The sequence below is a fragment of the Oncorhynchus kisutch genome, linkage group LG6 (assembly GCF_002021735.2).
Source record: "Oncorhynchus kisutch isolate 150728-3 linkage group LG6, Okis_V2, whole genome shotgun sequence".
Lineage (NCBI taxonomy): Eukaryota > Metazoa > Chordata > Actinopteri > Salmoniformes > Salmonidae > Oncorhynchus > Oncorhynchus kisutch.
The window spans coordinates 3804737-3824000 of record NC_034179.2 but is presented as its reverse complement, the minus strand read 5'-3'; the positions used below and the strand labels follow the sequence as shown (position 1 = coordinate 3824000).

Genomic DNA, 19264 nt, shown 5'->3' with positions numbered 1-19264 from the left:
CCAGCATATGGTCTCAAAAGGGGTCTGAGGATCTCATCTCAGTACCTAATGGCAGTCAGGCTACCTCTGGCGAGCACATGGAGGGCTGTGGGGCTCCCCAAAGAAATGCCACCCCACACCATGACTGACCCACCGCCAAACCGGTCATGCTGGAGGATGTTGCAGGCAGCAGAACGTTCTCCACGGCGTCTCCAGACTGTCACGTCTGTCACATGTGCTCAGTGTGAACCTGCTTTCATCTGTGAAGAGCACAGGGCGCCAGTGGCGAATTTGCCAATCTTGGTGTTCTCTGGCAAATGCCAAACGTCCTGCACAGTGTTGGGCTGTAAGCACAACCCCCACCCGTGGACGTCGGGCCCTCATACCACCCTCATGAAGTCTGTTTCTGACCGTTTGAGCAGACACATGCACATTTGTGGCCTGCTGGAGGTCATTTTGCAGGGCTCTGGCAGTCCTCCTCCTGCACCTCCTTGCACAAAGGCAGAGGTAGCGGTCCTGCTGCTGGGTTGTTGCCCTCCTACGGCCTCCTCCACGTCTCCTGATGTACTGGCCTGTCTCCTGGTAGAGCCTCCATGCTCTGGACACTACGCTGACAGACACATCAAACCTTCTTGCCACAGCTCGCATTGATGTGCCATCCTGGATGAGCTGCACTACCTGAGCCACTTGTGTGGGTTGTAGACTCCGTCTCATGCTACCACTAGAGTGAAAGCACCGCCAGCATTCAAAAGTGACCAAAACATCAGCCAGGAAGCATAGGAACTGAGAAGTGGTAATCACCTGCAGAACCACTCCTTTATTGGGGGTGTCTTGCTAATTGCCTATAATTTCCACCTGTTGTCTATTCCATTTGCACAACAGTGCAATGTATTATATGATATTATTTATTTATTATTACAGGTAACTTATTAGATACTATGTAGGCATTTTGGGCGAGTTGGAATATTTCTAAATCAAACACGCCAAATAAATCGACATTTTGGGGATATAAATATAAAGAAGGACATTATCGACCAAAAGGACCATTTGTGATGTTTCTGGGACATTTTGGAGTGCCAACAGAAGAAGATCTTCAAAGGTCATGCTTTATATATTATAATTATATCGTTATTTCAGATTTTTGTGTCGCCACCTGCCTGGTTGAAAATTATTTCCATGCGTTTGTATGCGGGGGCGCTGTCCTCAGATAATCGCATTTCGCCATAAAGCCTTTTTGAATCATAGAGTGGCTGGATTAACAAGAAGATAAGCTTAATTTTGATGTATTACACTTATATTTTCATGAATCTTGAATATCTTGAATTTGGAGCTCTGCAAATTTCACTGGATGTTGTCAAATCCATCCCGCTAAAGGGATTGGCTCGCGAAGGGATCAGTAAGAGGCTAAAGGGATTGGCGCGCGAAGGGATCAGTAAGAGGCTAAAGGGATTGGCGTGCGAAGGGATCAGTAAGAGGCTAAAGGGATTGGCGTGCGAAGGAATCAGCAAGAGGCTAAAGGGATTGGCGTGCGAAGGAATCAGCAAGAGGCTAAAGGGATTGGCGCGCGAAGGAATCAGCAAGAGGCTAAAGGGATTGGCGTGCGAAGGGATCAGCAAGAGGCTAAAGGGATTGGCGCGCGAAGGAATCAGTAAGAGGCTTTAATAATAATGTTTACATATCTTGCATTACTCATTTCATATGTACTGTATTTAATACTACCGCTTGGTCATCGCTCATCCATATTTTGTATATATTTATATGTACATATTCTTATTTCATTCCTTTACTTAGATGTGTGTATTGTGTGTATTGTTATGGAATTGTTAGATATTACTTGTTAGATACTACTGCAAAATGTTATGTGTGTGTGTGTGTGTGTGTGCGTGTGTGTGCGTGCGTGTGTGTGTGTGTGTGTGCGTGTGTGTGTGTGTATTGGAATGTCAAAGTAAGTATGTGTGAGTGTGTTGGGGTAGAGTCCAGTGTGTTGGGTAGAGTCCAGTGTGTTGGGGAGAGTCCAGTGCGTGTAGAGTCCAATGTGTTGGGGTAGAGTCCAGTGTGTTGGGTAGAGTCCAGTGTGTTGGGGAGAGTCCAGTGCGTGTAGAGTCCAATGTGTTGGGGTAGAGTCCAGTGTGTTGGGTAGAGTCCAGTGTGTTGGGTAGAGTCCAGTGTGTGTAGAGTCCAGTGTGTGGGGTAGAGTCCAGTGTGTTGGGTAGAGTCCAGTGTGTGGGGTAGAGTCCAGTGTGTTGGGTAGAGTCCAGTGTGTGTAGAGTCCAGTGTGTGGGGTAGAGTCCAGTGTGTTGGGTAGAGTCCAGTGTGTGGGGTAGAGTCCAGTGTGTTGGGTAGAGCCCAGTGTGCTGGGTAGAGTCCAGTGTGTGTTGGTAGAGTCCAGTGTGTTAACTATTTAGTTAACTGTTTAACTAACTATTTAGCAGTCTTATGGCTTGGGGGTAGAAGCTGTTCAGGGTTCAGTTGCTTCCAGACTTAGCGCTCCGGTTCCGGTTGACGTGCGATAGCAGAGAGAACAATCTATGGCTGCAGACTGACACCGCCTGGTATAGAGGTCCTGGATGGCAGGGGGTTCAGCCCCAGCGATGTACTGGGCCGTACGCACCACCTTCTGTAGCGCCAAGCAATTGCCATACCAAGCGGTGATACAGCCAGTCAAGATGCTCTCAGTGGTGCAGTTTGAGAACTTTTTGAGTCTCTGAGGCCTTAAATCTATTGAAAGGAGGGAAGAAACAGTATGGCCCTCCGTTTCCCTAAAGTCCACGATCAGCTCCTTTGTCAGACCATAATGCTACAGCAAAGTTTAATCGGTATTGTACACAACAGATTGATATGAGCAATCATCAGTCAGACAGGGGAGAGGACCACAAAGCTGCCCTGTGAGAAGCCTGATTAGAAAGGCCTGCAGAAGGAACTGTGGGTGTACTGTACAGCTATAACAGGCTTTCTGGATTTCCATGTGTCTCTCAGAACAACAAACATATGACCTCTAACGTTTAGGACTGTTTATTATCTTTAGGTTACTGCTTAAGGAACTGCGTACCGACAAACTCCCTTTTCTGGTTGGAGCCTCATCGACTCACCCTGAATGTTTATAAGGTGGCTACTTTGATCAGAGCAACTACTTTCAATTGCAGGGCAGCGGAGTGAGAGAAGAAAAAGAGAGAGAGAACGAGAAAATGAGCAAGAGAGAGAGAGAGAGAGCGAGAGAGAGGGGGAGTGAGAGAGAAAGAGAGAGAGAGCAGAGAGAGAGAGAGAGACTAGAGACAGAGAGAGAGAGAGAGAGAGAGAGAGAGAGAGAGAGAGAGAGAGAGAGAGAGAGAGAGAGAGAGAGAGAATAAGAGATAGAGAGGGAGAGGCGTTGGCAAAGTTAATGATGATGTCCTCCCACAAGCTCCCCTCCCAATCTTGACTTCTCCTTCTCTCTCTTCCTGTCTGAATCTCCCAGCCGAGCTTATTGGTCCCCGAGGCCTCCACTGTGTGTGTGTGTCTGTGTCTGTGTCTGTGTGTCTGTGTGTCTGTGTGTCTGTGTGTCTGTGTGTGTGTTCATGTCTGTGTGTGTGTGCCAGTGTGTGTGTGTGTGCCTCTGTGTGTGTTCATGTCTGTGTGTGTGTGTGTGTCTGTCTGTCTGTGTGTGTGTCTGTGTATGGGTGTGTGTATGTATGTGTGTGCCAGTTTCCAAGATTCACCCATCTAGTAGCGGCTCGCATCCCACTTTGCCTTCAGAACAACTTGTATTCTTCGGGGCATGGATTCTACAAGTCATAAATGTTCAACAGGGATGTTGGCCCATGCTGATTCAATGGCATCACTCAGTTGCTGCAGATTGGACAGCGGTCTACCTCCGTCACCAGCCTGTAATGTTGACACCAGGCAGGATGGGGCCATTGACTCATGCTACTTAAACCAAATCCTGACTCTGCCATCAGCATGACTCAACAGGAACTGAGATTTGTCGGACCAGGCAATGTTTTTCCACTCCTCATTTGTCCAGTGTTGCATGATTCTTCCCTTTCCCCTTTAACCTCTCATCAACCAGCTGTTTTCACCCACAGGACTGCTGCTGACTGGATGTTTTGGTTTGTTGCATCATTCTCAGTAAACCCGAGACACTGTCGTGCGTGAAAAGCCCAGGAGGCCGTTTCTGAGGAACTAGAACCGGTGCACCAGGCACTGATCATACCAGACTCAGTCACTTAGGGCACTAGTTTTGTCCAGTCTAATGTTTAATCGAACAGTAACTAAAAGCCTCGATGCCTGTATACATGCTTCAATTGCCATTATTATGGTATACCTAATAAACTGTCCGGAGAGTGTATGAGTGTATGGTGATGTAGTTCCCTTCCCCTCTGACACACGCTCAAGGCTGTAAGTCCCAGCTCGGTGGGGGACATTTGAGGAGATGTTCTCTATAGGAGAGAGAGAAACGGACAAGGTGGTGCAGGGATGTACATCAGACATATCCACACCCTCTAACAGGAGACCTGGGGTATGTAGCATACCATACCCTCTAACAGGAGACCTGAGGTATGTAGCATACCATACCCTCTAACAGGAGACCTGAGGTATGTAGCATACCCTCTAACAGGAGACCTGGGGTATGTAGCATACCATACCCTCTAACAGGAGACCTGAGGTATGTAGCACACCATATCCTCTAACAGGAGACCTGTGGTATGTAGCATACCATACCCTCTAACAGGAGACCTGAGGTATGTAGCACACCATACCATCTGACAGGATGCATTCTCCCTCATCTTCCGTCTCTTCTTCCTCCTTCTCCTCCTCTTCCTCATTCTCCTCCTCATCTGCCTTCTCATCTGCCTCCTCATCTGCCTCCTCCTTCTCCCACCCTCTCTTCCTGTTTCTCATCGTCTATATTATCACTGATTCCTGTAGAGATGACCTAGCCTACTGTGCGTTGTGGAACATATCATTGTGTTATTGATTCTTAGGTGATGTGTTTATTGATCGGTCGACCTCTAGCATGTATATTGTGTGTTAAGGACCAGAGCAGAACAGAGCGGCCTGGTAGCACAGATCAAAGTGTTCATCCCAAATAGCACCCTATTCCTTATGGGCTCTGGGCAACAGAGGCAACTGCATAGGGGCTAGTGTGCTATTTGGGAGGCTGTCACAGATTAAAGAAGGCAAAGTATACAGAGATCTGACTGCTTATCATGAAATATAATACAGAGGACTGACTGCTTCTCATGAATATTAAACACAATAGCTTTCCTCTTTAATCCACCTCTCTTTTCCTCCTCTTTAATCAACCTCTCCTTTCCTTCCTTCCTTCCTTTCATTCCTTCCTTCCTCTCTCTGTCTGCTGTTGAAGAACTGAGGACAGGTCCCAATGTGAGCTACCCACCATATTAGGTATCACTCTCGCTCTGTCACACAGACAGAGAGACTAGATAAACACTGGAACACTTCCCTAGATTGAACTCTCAGGTCTAGTTCAGAACAATCATTATTTGGCCAACAATAGGGGCCGATCTGTTAGAAAATGCCCGGGTCGGTTTCTGGTCCAAGTCTGTCCCTGCTCTGCCCGTTAACAAACATTGAACCATCTAATTTCTCTCTGCCTGGAAGGCAAACGATCACACTGAATATAATAAAGCATAAATTCACTGAGATGTTATTTAGCTCCTCTCCTCTCCTCTCCTCTCCTCTCCTCTCCTCTCCTCTCCTCTCCTCTCCTCTCCTCTCCTCTCCTCTCCTCTCCTCTCCTCTCCTCTCCTCTCCTCTCCTCTCCTCTCCTCTCCTCTCCTCTCCTCTCCTCCTCCTCTCATCTCCTCTGTCGATTGTCATAACCTATATATTTGTTATAATAATAAACATTCGCCAGGATTCAACCTCGTTCCTTCTGTCAGTGTTCTGGTCCCTGACTCTACTCACTGAGCTACCAGTCAGATGACACATCAACAAATCCTGACTACATTGTAGGCCTAACTACGGTGTCCAGTAGAGGTCAGTGTTTGAATGCAACCTGGAATCGAAGAAAACACAAGAAATCAGTGGGATCTCGCATGTGATAAACAAAGCTTCAGACATGATTCATCACGTGTCTGAATCCTGGCTTAGGAAGACCACCAAAAACCCTGAAATTTCCATCCCTAACTATAACATTTTCCGACAAGATAGAACTGCCAAAGGGGTCGGAGTTGCAGTCTACTGCAGCGAAAGCCTGCAAAGTTTTTTTTTACTATCCAGGTCTGTTCCCAAACAATTTGAGCTTCTACTTTTAAAAATCCACCTTCCCAGAAACAAGTCTCTCACTGTTGCCGCTTGCTATCGACCACTCTCTGCCTCCAGCTGTGCCCTGGACACCATATGTGAATTGATTGCCCCCCATCTATCGTCAGAGCTCGGGCTGTTAGGTGACCTAAACTGGGACATGCTTAACACCCCGGCCATCCTACAATCTAAGATTGATGCCCTCAATCTCACACAAATGATCAATGCCCTCCAAATACACCTCTGCTGTTTTCAACCAGGATCTCAGCGATCACTGCCTCATTGCCTGCGTCCGTAATGGGTCTGCGGTCAAACGACCACCTCTCATCTCTGTCAAATGCTCCCTAAAACACTTCAGCGAGTAGGCCTCTCTAATCGACCTGGCCAGGGTATCTTGGAAGGATATTGACCTCATTCCATCAGTAGAGGATGCCTGGTTATTCTTTAAAAGTGCTTTCCTCACCATCTTAAATAAGCATGCCCCATTCAAAAAATTTAGAACCAGGAACAGATGTACCCCTTAGTTCATTCCAGACCTGACCGCTCTTGACCAGCCCACAGAAAAACATTCTGTGGCGTATTGCATTAGCATCGAATAGCCCCAGTGATATGCAACTTTTCAGGGAAGTTAGGAACCAATATACACAGGAAGTTAAGAAAGTGAAGGCTAGCTTTTGCAAACAGCAATTTGCATCCTGTAGCACAAACTCCAAAAAGTTATGGGACACTGTAAAGTCCATGGAGAATAAGAGCACCTCCTCCCAGCTGCCAACTGCACTAAGTACAGGTATAATATTAGTAGTGCTTTGAAAACTGCATCGGAGCATCGGAGCTCTGGTATCAATTGTTCCATCATTACATTGCAGTGTTGATTCTGTTCTGTTTTTGGAGAAGGTATGTACTTAATGTCTTGTGCTGACAAGTTGATGTATCTGAACATGAGCATCTGTGAGTGTTGCTCCATGTTGTTGCCCAGAGGAAGTGTCCATGTTGTTGTCCAGAGGAAGTGTCCATGTTGTTGCCCAGAGGAAGTGTCCATGTTGTTGTCCAGAGGAAGTGTCCATGTTGTTGTCCAGAGGAAGTGTCCATGTTGTTGTCCAGAGGAAGTGTCCATGTTGTTGTCCAGAGGAAGTGTCCATGTTGTTGTCCAGAGGAAGTGTCCATGTTGTTGTCCAGAGGAAGTGTCCATGTTGTTGTCCAGAGGAAGTGTCCATGTTGTCGTCCAGAGGAAGTGTCCATGTTGTTGTCCAGAGGAAGTGTCCATGTTGCCGTCCAGAGGAAGTGTCCATGTTGTTGTCCAGAGGAAGTGTCCATGTTGTTGTCCAGAGGAAGTGTCCATGTTGTTGTCCAGAGGAAGTGTCCATGTTGTTGTCCAGAGGAAGTGTCCATGTTGCCGTCCAGAGGAAGTGTCCATGTTGTTGTCCAGAGGAAGTGTCCATGTTGCCGTCCAGAGGAAGTGTCCATGTTGTTGTCCAGAGGACGTGTCCATGTTGTTGTCCACAGGAAGTGTCCATGTTGTTGTCCAGAGGAAGTGTCCATGTTGTTGTGCAGAGGAAGTGTCCATGTTGTTGTCCAGAGGACGTGTCCATGTTGTTGTCCAGAGGAAGTGTCCATGTTGTTGTCCAGAGGAAGTGTCCATGTTGTTGTGCAGAGGAAGTGTCCATGTTGTTGTCCAGAGGAAGTGTCCATGTTGTTGTGCAGAGGAAGTGTCTATTCTATGAGTATGGTTTATGCTAGAGATAGTTAGCTAGCTGTCTCTGTAGCCTAGTGGAGTGTTGGGTCAGTTACTGTAAGGTTGCTGGTTTGAATCCCTGAGGTGACTAGGTGTGATCTTGAACAAGGCACTTTAACCCTTAAATTCCTGTAAGCCGCTCTGGATAAGCGCCTCGACTAGATGACTGAAACCTCCGTCTCTCTCCGCAGTGGAAAACTTCTGATTGTCATCGTTTATTTTTGGGGCCACTGTTCTGTTCCACAGGGGGGCAAATATAGAGCTGCAGCCTGTTTGTCTACCTACCACATCCTCAGCTACCAGCTCAGCATACCACAGAGAAAGAGAGAGGAATACCACAGAGGAAGAGAGAGGTATACCACAGAGAAAGAGAGAGGTATACCACAGAGAAAGAGAGAGGTATACCACTGAGAAAGAGAGAGGTATACCACAGAGAAAGAGAGAGGTATACCACAGAGAAAGAGAGAGGTATACCACAGAGAAAGAGAGAGGTATACCACAGAGAAAGAGAGAGAGGTGTACCACAGAGAAAGAGAGAGGTATACCACAGAGGAAGAGAGAGGTATACCACAGAGAAAGAGAGAGGTATACCACTGAGAAAGCGAGAGGTATACCACAGAGAAAGAGAGAGAGGAATACCACAGAGAAAGAGAGAGGTATACCACAGAGGAAGAGAGAGGTGTACCACAGAGGAAGAGAGGTATACCACAGAGGAAGAGAGAGAGGTATATCACAGAGGAAGAGAGAGAGGTATACCACAGAGGAAGAGAGAGGTATACCACAGAGAAAGAGAGAGAGGTATACCACAGAGAAAGAGAGAGAGGTATACCACAGAGAAAGAGAGAGGTATACCACAGAGAAAGAGAGAGGTATACCACAGAGGAAGAGAGAGGTATACCACAGAGAAAGAGAGAGGTATACCACAGAGAAAGAGAGAGGTATACCACAGAGAAAGAGAGAGGTATACCACAGAGAAAGAGAGATTTGTACCACAGGCAGTAGAGGCTCACTGTGTCTCTCTCTGAATAGTCCACGTGCTTCTCTAGTCTCTAGCCAACACAGGAACGGTTGTTAGCTGCGGTTTAACGGCCTGAAGTGTTGCTGCAAAGAACATATTGAAAGCCCACTAATGACATGCTCTATGGCTATATAAAAGCCCCCTAATGACATGCTCTATAGCTATATAAAAGCCCCCTAATGACATGCTCTATGGCTATATAAAAGCCCCCTAATGACATGCTCTATGGCTATATAAAAGCCCCCTAATGACATGCTCTATGGCTATATAAAAGCCCCCTAATGACATGCTCTATGGCTATATAAAAGCCCCCTAATGACATGCTCTATGCCTATATATGGAAAAAGTTTAACCTAGTGCACAAAAAAAACTCTATGTCCTATTTGTTAGTTATGCCTATCAGGTGTCTGCAATGAATACCACTTCTTATAGTGGACTCTTCTGAACTGTTATGTTATGTTAGGGGGAAATCTTGGAGAATGGTTCTTTCACATGTGAATGACTCAGTGACTGTGTTACATAATGAGCAGGATATCAAGACTCTGACTTTCAGTCCACTTCATCTACGTAAAGAAACCGTGCATCGACTACGATATTACCTGCCATAACAGACAGTAATGAAACTTTATGAATGACATTTAGGCCCATTCATTCGTAAGATATAGAGTTCCCCACAGCCTCAACACTTCCCCACAGCCTCAACACTTCCCCACAGCCTCAACACTTCCTCACAGCCTCAACACTTCCCCACAGCCTCAACACTTCCTCACAGCCTCAACACTTCCCCACAGCCTCAACACTTCCCCACAGCCTCAACACTTCCCCACAGCCTCAACACTTCCCCACAGCCTCAACACTTTCTCACAGCCTCAACACTTCCCCACAGCCTCAACACTTCCTCACAGCCTCAACACTTCCCCACAGCCTCAACACTTCCCCACAGCCTCAACACTTCCCCACAGCCTCAACACTTCCCCACAGCTGCAACACTTCCCCACAGCCTCAACACCTCCCCACAGCCTCAACACTCAGCCTCAACACTTCCCCACAGCCTCAACACTTCCTCACAGCCTCAACACTTCCCCACAGCCTCAACACTTCCCCACAGCCTCAACACTTCCCCACAGCCTCAACACTTCCCCACAGCCTCAACACTTTCTCACAGCCTCAACACTTCCCCACAGCCTCAACACTTCCTCACAGCCTCAACACTTCCCCACAGCCTCAACACTTCCCCACAGCCTCAACACTTCCCCACAGCTGCAACACTTCCCCACAGCCTCAACACCTCCCCACAGCCTCAACACTCAGCCTCAACACTTCCCCACAGCCTCAACACTTCCTCACAGCCTCAACACTTCCCCACAGCCTCAACACTTCCCCACAGCCTCAACACTTCCCCACAGCCTCAACACTTCCCCACAGCCTCAACACTTCCTCACAGCCTCAACACTTCCCCACAGCCTCAACACTTCCTCACAGCCTCAACACTTCCCCACAGCCTCAACACTTCCCCACAGCCTCAACACTTCCTCACAGCCTCAACACCTCCCCACAGCCTCAACACTTCCCCACAGCCTCAACACTCAGCCTCAACACTTCCCCACAGCCTCAACACCTCCCCACAGCCTCAACACTTCCCCACAGCCTCAACACTTCCCCACAGCCTCAACACTTCCCCACAGCCTCAACACTTCCCCACAGTCTCAACACTTCCCCACAGCCTCAACACTTCCCCACAGCCTCAACACTTCCCCACAGCCTCAACACTTCCTCACAGCCTCAACACTTCCCCACAGCCTCAACACTTCCTCACAGCCTCAACACTTCCCCACAGCCTCAACACTTCCCCACAGCCTCAACACTTCCTCACAGCCTCAACACCTCCCCACAGCCTCAACACTTCCCCACAGCCTCAACACTTCCCCACAGCCTCAACACTTCCCCACAGCCTCAACACTTCCTCACAACCTCAATACTTCCCCACAGCCTCAACACTTCCCCACAGCCTCAACACTTCCCCACAGCTGCAACACTTCCCCACAGCCTCAACACCTCCCCACAGCCTCAACACTGAGCCTCAACACTTCCCCACAGCCTCAACACTTCCTCACAGCATCAACACTTCCCCACAGCCTCAACACTTCCCCACAGCCTCAACACTTCCCCACAGCCTCAACACTTCCCCACAGTCTCAACACTTCCCCACAGCCTCAACACTTCCCCACAGCCTCAACACTTCCCCACAGCCTCAACACTTCCCCCACAGCCTCAACACTCAGCCTCAACACTTCCCCACAGCCTCAACACTTCCCCACAGCCTCAACACTTTCTCACAGCCTCAACACTTCCCCACAGCCTCAACACTTCCTCACAGCCTCAACACTTCCCCACAGCCTCAACACTTCCCCACAGCCTCAACACTTCCCCACAGCCTCAACACTTCCTCACAGTCTCAACACTTCCCCACAGCCTCAACACTTCCCCACAGCCTCAACACTTCCTCACAGCCTCAACACCTCCCCACAGCCTCAACACTTCCCCACAGCCTCAACACTCAGCCTCAACACTTCCCCACAGCCTCAACACCTCCCCACAGCCTCAACACTTCCCCACAGCCTCAACACTTCCCCACAGCCTCAACACTTCCCCACAGCCTCAACACTTCCCCACAGTCTCAACACTTCCCCACAGCCTCAACACTTCCCCACAGCCTCAACACTTCCCCACAGCCTCAACACTTCCTCACAGCCTCAACACTCAGTCTCAACACTTCCCACACAGCCTCAACACTTCCCCCACAGCCTCAACACCTCCCCACAGCCTCAACACTTCCCCACAGCCTCAACACCTCCCCACAGCCTCAACACTCAGCCTCAACACTTCCCCACAGCCTCAACACTTCCCCACAGCCTCAACACTTCCCCACAGCCTCAACACTTTCTCACAGCCTCAACACTTCCCCACAGCCTCAACACTTCCTCACAGCCTCAACACTTCCCCACAGCCTCAACACTTCCCCACAGCCTCAACACTTCCCCACAGCCTCAACACTTCCTCACAGTCTCAACACTTCCCCACAGCCTCAACACTTCCCCACAGCCTCAACACTTCCTCACAGCCTCAACACCTCCCCACAGCCTCAACACTTCCCCACAGCCTCAACACTCAGCCTCAACACTTCCCCACAGCCTCAACACCTCCCCACAGCCTCAACACTTCCCCACAGCCTCAACACTTCCCCACAGCCTCAACACTTCCCCACAGCCTCAACACTTCCCCACAGTCTCAACACTTCCCCACAGCCTCAACACTTCCCCACAGCCTCAACACTTCCCCACAGCCTCAACACTTCCTCACAGCCTCAACACTCAGTCTCAACACTTCCCACACAGCCTCAACACTTCCCCCACAGCCTCAACACCTCCCCACAGCCTCAACACTTCCCCACAGCCTCAACACCTCCCCACAGCCTCAACACTCAGCCTCAACACTTCCCCACAGCCTCAACACTTCCCCCACAGCCTCAACACTTCCCCACAGCCTCAACACTTCCCCACAGCCTCAACACTTCCCCACAGCCTCAACACCTCCCCACAGCCTCAACACTTCCCCACAGCCTCAACACTTCCCCACAGCATCAACACTTCCCCACAGCCTCAACACTTCCCCACAGCCTCAACACTTCCACACAGCCTCAACACTTCCCCACAGCCTCAACACTTCCCCCACAGCCTCAACACTCAGCCTCAACACTTCCCCCACAGCCTCAACACTTCCCCACAGCCTCAACACTTCCCCCACAGCCTCAACACTGTCACCAGTAGACAGGGCCACTTATCCTGGAAAGCCAAGATAACTGAAAGACTATCGCCCCGTAGCGCTCACTTTTTGTTCCACACGAAAGGGGTTCGACAGGCGAGTTAAGGATCATATCACCTCTACCTCTACCCGACACCCTAGACTTTCATCAATTTGCATCCCGTCTCCAACAGGTATTCAATCAAGGACTTTGAAGATGTGGTGATTAGAAGCCGAACTAAAGCAGGAAGCCCAGGTGACCTCTCGTGATAGAACTGATGGTCAACCGTGTTGAGATACATCAACTTGTCAGCACAAGACATTGAGTACTTACTTGTGCTTCTCCAAAAACAGAACAGAATCAACACCGTAATGTAATGAGGGAAAGAGTGATACCAGAGCTTCGATGCTCGTGGTTCTTCAAAGCACTACTGATCCATCACAATGTGTCACATGGGATGCCGCTGGAGAGACAGAGCAGGTACGGGGGAGTCAAACATTTAATAAGGAACGGACATGGAACGAGACAGGAACAGCGTCAGTACACGAGTAATACAGACAAAACACAATCAATGCATCAGCAGGGAACAGAGCAGGGAACCTGACTTATATAGGGGAGATAATAAACAGGTGATGAGTGAGTCCAGGTGAACAGAGCAGGGGAACCTGACTTATATAGGGGAGGTAATAAACAGGTGTTGAGTGAGTCCAGGTGAACAGAGCAGGGAACCTGACTTATATAGGGGAGGTAATAAACAGGTGTTGAGTGAGTCCAGGTGAACAGAGCAGGGAACCTGACTTATATAGGGGAGGTAATAAACAGGTGATGAGTGAGTCCAGGTGAGATATCGCTGAAGGGCGTGACGAGGGAAGGCAGGTGTGCGCAATGGATGATGGGAGTGCGTGATGCAGGGCAGCCTGGCGTCCTCAAGCACCGGGGGGGGGGGGGGGGGGTGGAGACGTGACACTTCTGAAGTTTTGTTTGATCACTTGCGAGATCACACTGATTTCTGGTGCTTTTCTTCGATTCCAAGTTGCATTCAAACACTGACCTCTATAGGACACCGTAGTTAGGTCCACAATGTAGTCAGGATTTGTTCATGTCGTGTCGTCTGACTGGTAGCTCAGTAACTAGAGTCAGGGACCAGAACACTGACAGAGGGAAATGAAGTTGAAATCTGGCGAATACTTATTATTATTATTACAAATATATTTTATTTCAATACACTTTCTGCACATTGTTGTTCAAACAATTTGTTTAATTTCATATAGTAATAAGCTTCTATCTTAAGCATCCTAAATAACGCCACCTACTCACAGTTTTTGACAGCAAAAACAAGGGATTCACAGCAACAAGGGGACGGATGATGGAAGGTTCCAACCTGGAATGGTAACTGATTCTAGGCTACGACGACCTGCGATGAACCGCTGCGCCTCGGAGATTTGATGCTAGATTGTGGAGAGCAAACTTTGAAATGACTGTCAAACGCTGCTTTTTATTGGTGACCACCAGATGTCACTAATGGGCGTTGTGTTCTAATGGCCGTTGTGTTCTAATGGGCGATGTGTTCTAATGGGCGTTGTGTTCTAATGGGTGTTGTGTTCTAATGGGCGTTGTGTTCTAATGGGCATTGTGTTCTAATGGGTGTTGTGTTCTAATGGGCGTTGTGTTCAGAGTAATGATCTGTTCTTGGCACAGTTTGGTGAAAGGCTTCAGAAAGCCTCTGCTTCCCATCACTAACTGCATGTGTGTGCAACCGTAAATAGTGTCCCCCAGTCTCTAACTCTCCTATGTGTGTACCTGTGAATAGTGTCCCCCAGTCTCTTCCTCTCCTATGTGTGTACCTGTGAATAGTATCCCCCAGTCTCTTCCTCTCCTATGTTTGTACCTGTAAATAGTGTCCCCCAGTCTCTAACTCTCCTATGTGTGTACCTGTAAATAGTGTCCCCCAGTCTCTAACTCTCCTATGTGTTTACCTGTGAATAGTGTCCCCCAGTCTCTTCCTCTCCTATGTTTGTACCTGTGAATAGTGTCCTCCAGTCTCTAACTCTCCTATGTGTGTACCTGTGAATAGTGTCCCCCAGTCTCTAACTCTCCTATGTGTGTACCTGTGAATAGTGTCCCCCAGTCTCTTCCTCTCCTATGTTTGTACCTGTGAATAGTGTCCTCCAGTCTCTTCCCCTGCTCTTCGTCCTTCTCCAGCTGTCTTCTTCGGCCATCGTCTTCGTCGTTAGTTCCAGGGGACGTGCCTTGTAGGAGCCAACGCTCTCTCATGGCTTTAGACTGGTGACAGAGAGACAGATAAGAAAAGAGACAACAGGTTTAGAAAAAAATATAAAATAATTGTTGATAAACTCCCATATCTACTGGGTTAAACACCACGGTGTGACATCACAGCAGCAAGATGTGTGACCTGTTGCCACAAGAAAAGGGCAACCAGTGAAGAACAAACACCATTGTAAATACAACCCATATCTATGTTTATTTATTTTGTCTTTTGTACTTTAAAACTATTTGCACAGTTACAACACTGCATATATAGATAACAGTATAATTGAAAAATGTCTTTATTCTTTTGGAACTTTTTGTTTATTTCACTTTTGTATATTATCTTTTTCATTTGCTTTGGCAAAGTTAACATGTTTTTCCCATGACAATAAAACACGTAAATTGACAGACAGATGTTTTATCTACTACTTACTTAAAGAACTGAACTATTGATTCCATGTGTGTTTTTCTGTTTCTCATTTAAGAAAAACAAGAATTCAGTTCTGTGGCAGTTACTGATGTTTTTCCCCCCATGAGACACTATCTGAAGGAAGGCAGTATCACTTCCTCAAAATAGACGGAATGAATCTAAGATAACTCAAGAAATCTGTAACTTATTTTGATGTTTTCATGCAGGAGGTTTTACATCTAGTTAAGGTGCAGAATGTCTCAGGTGAAGAAAAAAAGTGAGACATTTTGTCTTATGTAAACAAAGTCCGATCCGCTGGACAGGTCTGTCTCACCGACAGTGCTGTTGGACAGGTCTGTCTCACCGACAGTGCTGTTGGACAGGTCTGTCTCACCGACAGTGCTGTTGGACAGGTCTGTCTCACCGACAGTGCTGTTGGACAGGTCTGTCTCACCGACAGTGCTGTTGGACAGGTCTGTCTCACCGACAGTGCTGTTGGACAGGTCTGTCTCACCGACAGTGCTGTTGGACAGGTCTGTCTCACCGACAGTGCTGTTGGACAGGTCTGTCTCACCGACAGTGCTATTGGACAGGTCTGTCTCACCGACAGCTGTTCATCCCGTGGGTCTGGGTAAATGGACACAGCTGTCCATCCCGTGGTTCTGGGTAAATGGACACAGCTGTCCATCCCGTGGGTCTGGGTAAATGGACACAGCTGTCCATCCCGTGGTTCTGGGTAAATGAACACAGCTGTCTATCCCGTGGGTCTGGGTAAATGGACACAGCTGTCCATCCCGTGGGTCTGGGTAAATGGACACAGCTGTCCATCCCGTGGGTCTGGGTAAATGGACACAGCTGTCCATCCCGTGGGTCTGGGTAAATGGACACAGCTGTCCATTCCGTGGGTCTGGGTAAATGGACACAGCTGTCCATCCCGTGGGTCTGGGTAAATGGACACAGCTGTTCATCCCGTGGTTCTGGGTAAATGGACACAGCTGACCATCCCGTGGGTCTGGGTAAATGGACACAGCTGTCCAGCCCGTGGGTCTGGGTAAATGGACACAGCTGTCCATCCCGTGGTTCTGGGTAAATGGACACAGCTGTCCATCCCGTGGGTCTGGGTAAATGGACACAGGTGTTCATCCCGTGGGTCTGGGTAAATGGACACAGCTGTCCATCCCGTGGTTCTGGGTAAATGGACACAGCTGTCCATCCCGTGGGTCTGGGTAAATGGACACTGCTGTCCAGCTGTGGGTCTGGGTAAATGGACACAGCTGTCCATCCCGTGGGTCTGGGTAAATGGACACAGCTGTCCATCCCGTGGTTCTGGGTAAATGGACACAGCTGTCCATCCCGTGGTTCTGGGTAAATGGACACAGCTGTCCATCCCGTGGGTCTGGGTAAATGGACACAGCTGTTCATCCCGTGGGTCTGGGTAAATGGACACAGCTGTCCATCCCGTGGTTCTGGGTAAATGGACACAGCTGTCCATCCCGTGGGTCTGGGTAAATGGACACAGCTGTCCAGCCCGTGGGTCTGGGTAAATGGACACAGCTGTCCATCCCGTGGGTCTGGGTAAATGGACACAGCTGTCCAGCCCGTGGTTCTGGGTAAATGGACACAGCTGTCCATCCCGTGGGTCTGGGTAAATGGACACAGCTGTCCAGCCCGTGGTTCTGGGTAAATGGACACAGCTGTCCATCCCGTGGGTCTGGGTAAATGGACACAGCTGTCCATCCCGTGGGTCTGGGTAGCGTTCTTCCTCTCTCTGCACTTACTTCGTCACAGGGAACGTCCGAATTCTGACCAATCAGCGGGCCTTTGAATGTTGATAGGTTACCCGTGGGTGTTTGTCATGGATAAGAGGACGCGTCGGTCCTGACAAACTCTTTCCCACAAATCTTACAAAACTCTGTTGTGAATGATAGTGACTTCATGACTACAAGCATTTCGCTACACAATAGCATCTGAATGATAGTGACTTCATGACTACAAGCATTTCGCTACACAATAACATCTGAATGATAGTGACTTCATGACTACAAGCATTTCGCTACACAATAACATCTGATAAACACACGTATGATTCCACTAACATCTTATTTGAAGACAAAAATTAACCTACTTGTACACTTTTAGTACATTTTGGTGCTGAAATAAATGTTTCTGACTAATATCTATGTCACATATGCAGACGATAGAAGTTGGTTCTTTTTTCTGAGTATTGTGTACTATTCGTACTACATACTAGACACACAGAGACACACAGAGACAAACAGAGACACACAGAGAGACACAGAGACACAGAGACACACAGAGACACACAGAGACACAGAGACACACAGAGAGACACAGACACAGAGACAGAGACACACAGAGACACACAGAGACACAGAGACACACAGAGACACACAGAGACACAGAGACACACAGAGACACAGAGACACACAGAGAGACACAGACACAGAGACACACAGAAACACACAGAGAGACACAGACACAGAGACAGAGACACACAGAGACACACAGAGACACACAGAGAGACACAGACACAGAGACAGAGACACACAGAGACACAGAGAGACACAGAGACACACAGAGAGGCACACAAAGAGATAACGAGAGACACAGAGAGACACAGAGAGACAGAGAGACATTGAACAATTAGCAGATAGATTGTGTACTATACAGCAGACCGGCACAGGGCTAACTTCAAACAGATTTATGTTTATGGCATTTGACCAGGAAACAGATCTGAGAATGAGCAGCCAGACTCCAGACTAGTTTGTTATTCCAGTCCTGCATTTCACTGTAAACAAACCATTTATTATTTTTAATTTATCTATGTACTGTACATTTCTCTCTCAGGCTGATACAGAGAGACTCATCCAGGCTTGACTACTGTAATACTCTCGTCTCTGGTCAACCCTAGAAAAGCCATTGGTCAACTGCAAAACATACAGAATGCTGCAGCACGGGTATGGACCCAAGACCAGACGGAAAACACACATTACACCGGATTTAAGGTCTCTGCATTTTAGGATTCTTCTATTGGTTTTTAAATCAATTGATGATTGTCCAGCCCAGTACATGTTAAAAAAATAAATCTATATATTTCACCTTTATTTAAGCAGGTAGTCTAGTTGAGAACAAGTTCTCATTTACAACCGCGACCTGGCCAAGATAAAGCAAACATGCCATTAAGTTATGTCCCCAGTAGGTCCCTCAGGTTCTCTGCCAACTGGCCTTTTAACTGTCCCAAAGCCACAGGCTTCGTCCCAAATGGAACAACTACTTACTGCATTACTTTGACCAGGACACATTGGTAACAAGAAGTCAAATCAAATGAAGATTTTAGATATAAAACACATTTCAGACATGGAATGCAATATAATGTGCTTTACAGGAAAACAATAGTTAAAACAATGATATATTTACTATTTACTATTTACTATTTACAACAAACATAAGAGGATAAAAAGCTAAAGAATAACAGTAAAACTGAGCGACTAAGAAGATAAAAATATTCATTTTTATTTCTCTTTAGCTTCTTCGGGGTAGGGGGCAGTATTCGGACGTTTGGATGAATGAGGTGCCCAATGTAAACTGCCTGTTACTCAGGCCCAGAAGCTAGGATATGCATATGCATGGTAGTATTGGATATGAAACACTCTAAAGTTTCCAAAACTGTTAAAATAATGGCTGTGAGTATTACAGAACTGATATGGCAGGTGGAAATCTGTGAAGAATCCATCCAGGAAGTGGGATTTATTTTAATGTAGGTGGTTTTCAATTGAAAGCCTATCGGAC

The 19264-nt window shown here is 47.7% G+C and overlaps 1 protein-coding gene across 1 annotated transcript in view; it reads right to left on the bottom strand.

Moving 5' to 3' along the window:
• The window catches only part of palm2akap2 (PALM2 and AKAP2 fusion), an 89542-nt gene that overhangs the window by 37594 nt on the left and 32684 nt on the right, over window positions 1-19264 (bottom strand). The window contains exon 3 of the mRNA XM_031826011.1: window positions 14930-15060. Within this exon, the coding sequence (XP_031681871.1) occupies window positions 14930-15060 (131 nt within the window). The remainder of the gene's footprint in view (window positions 1-14929; window positions 15061-19264) is intronic.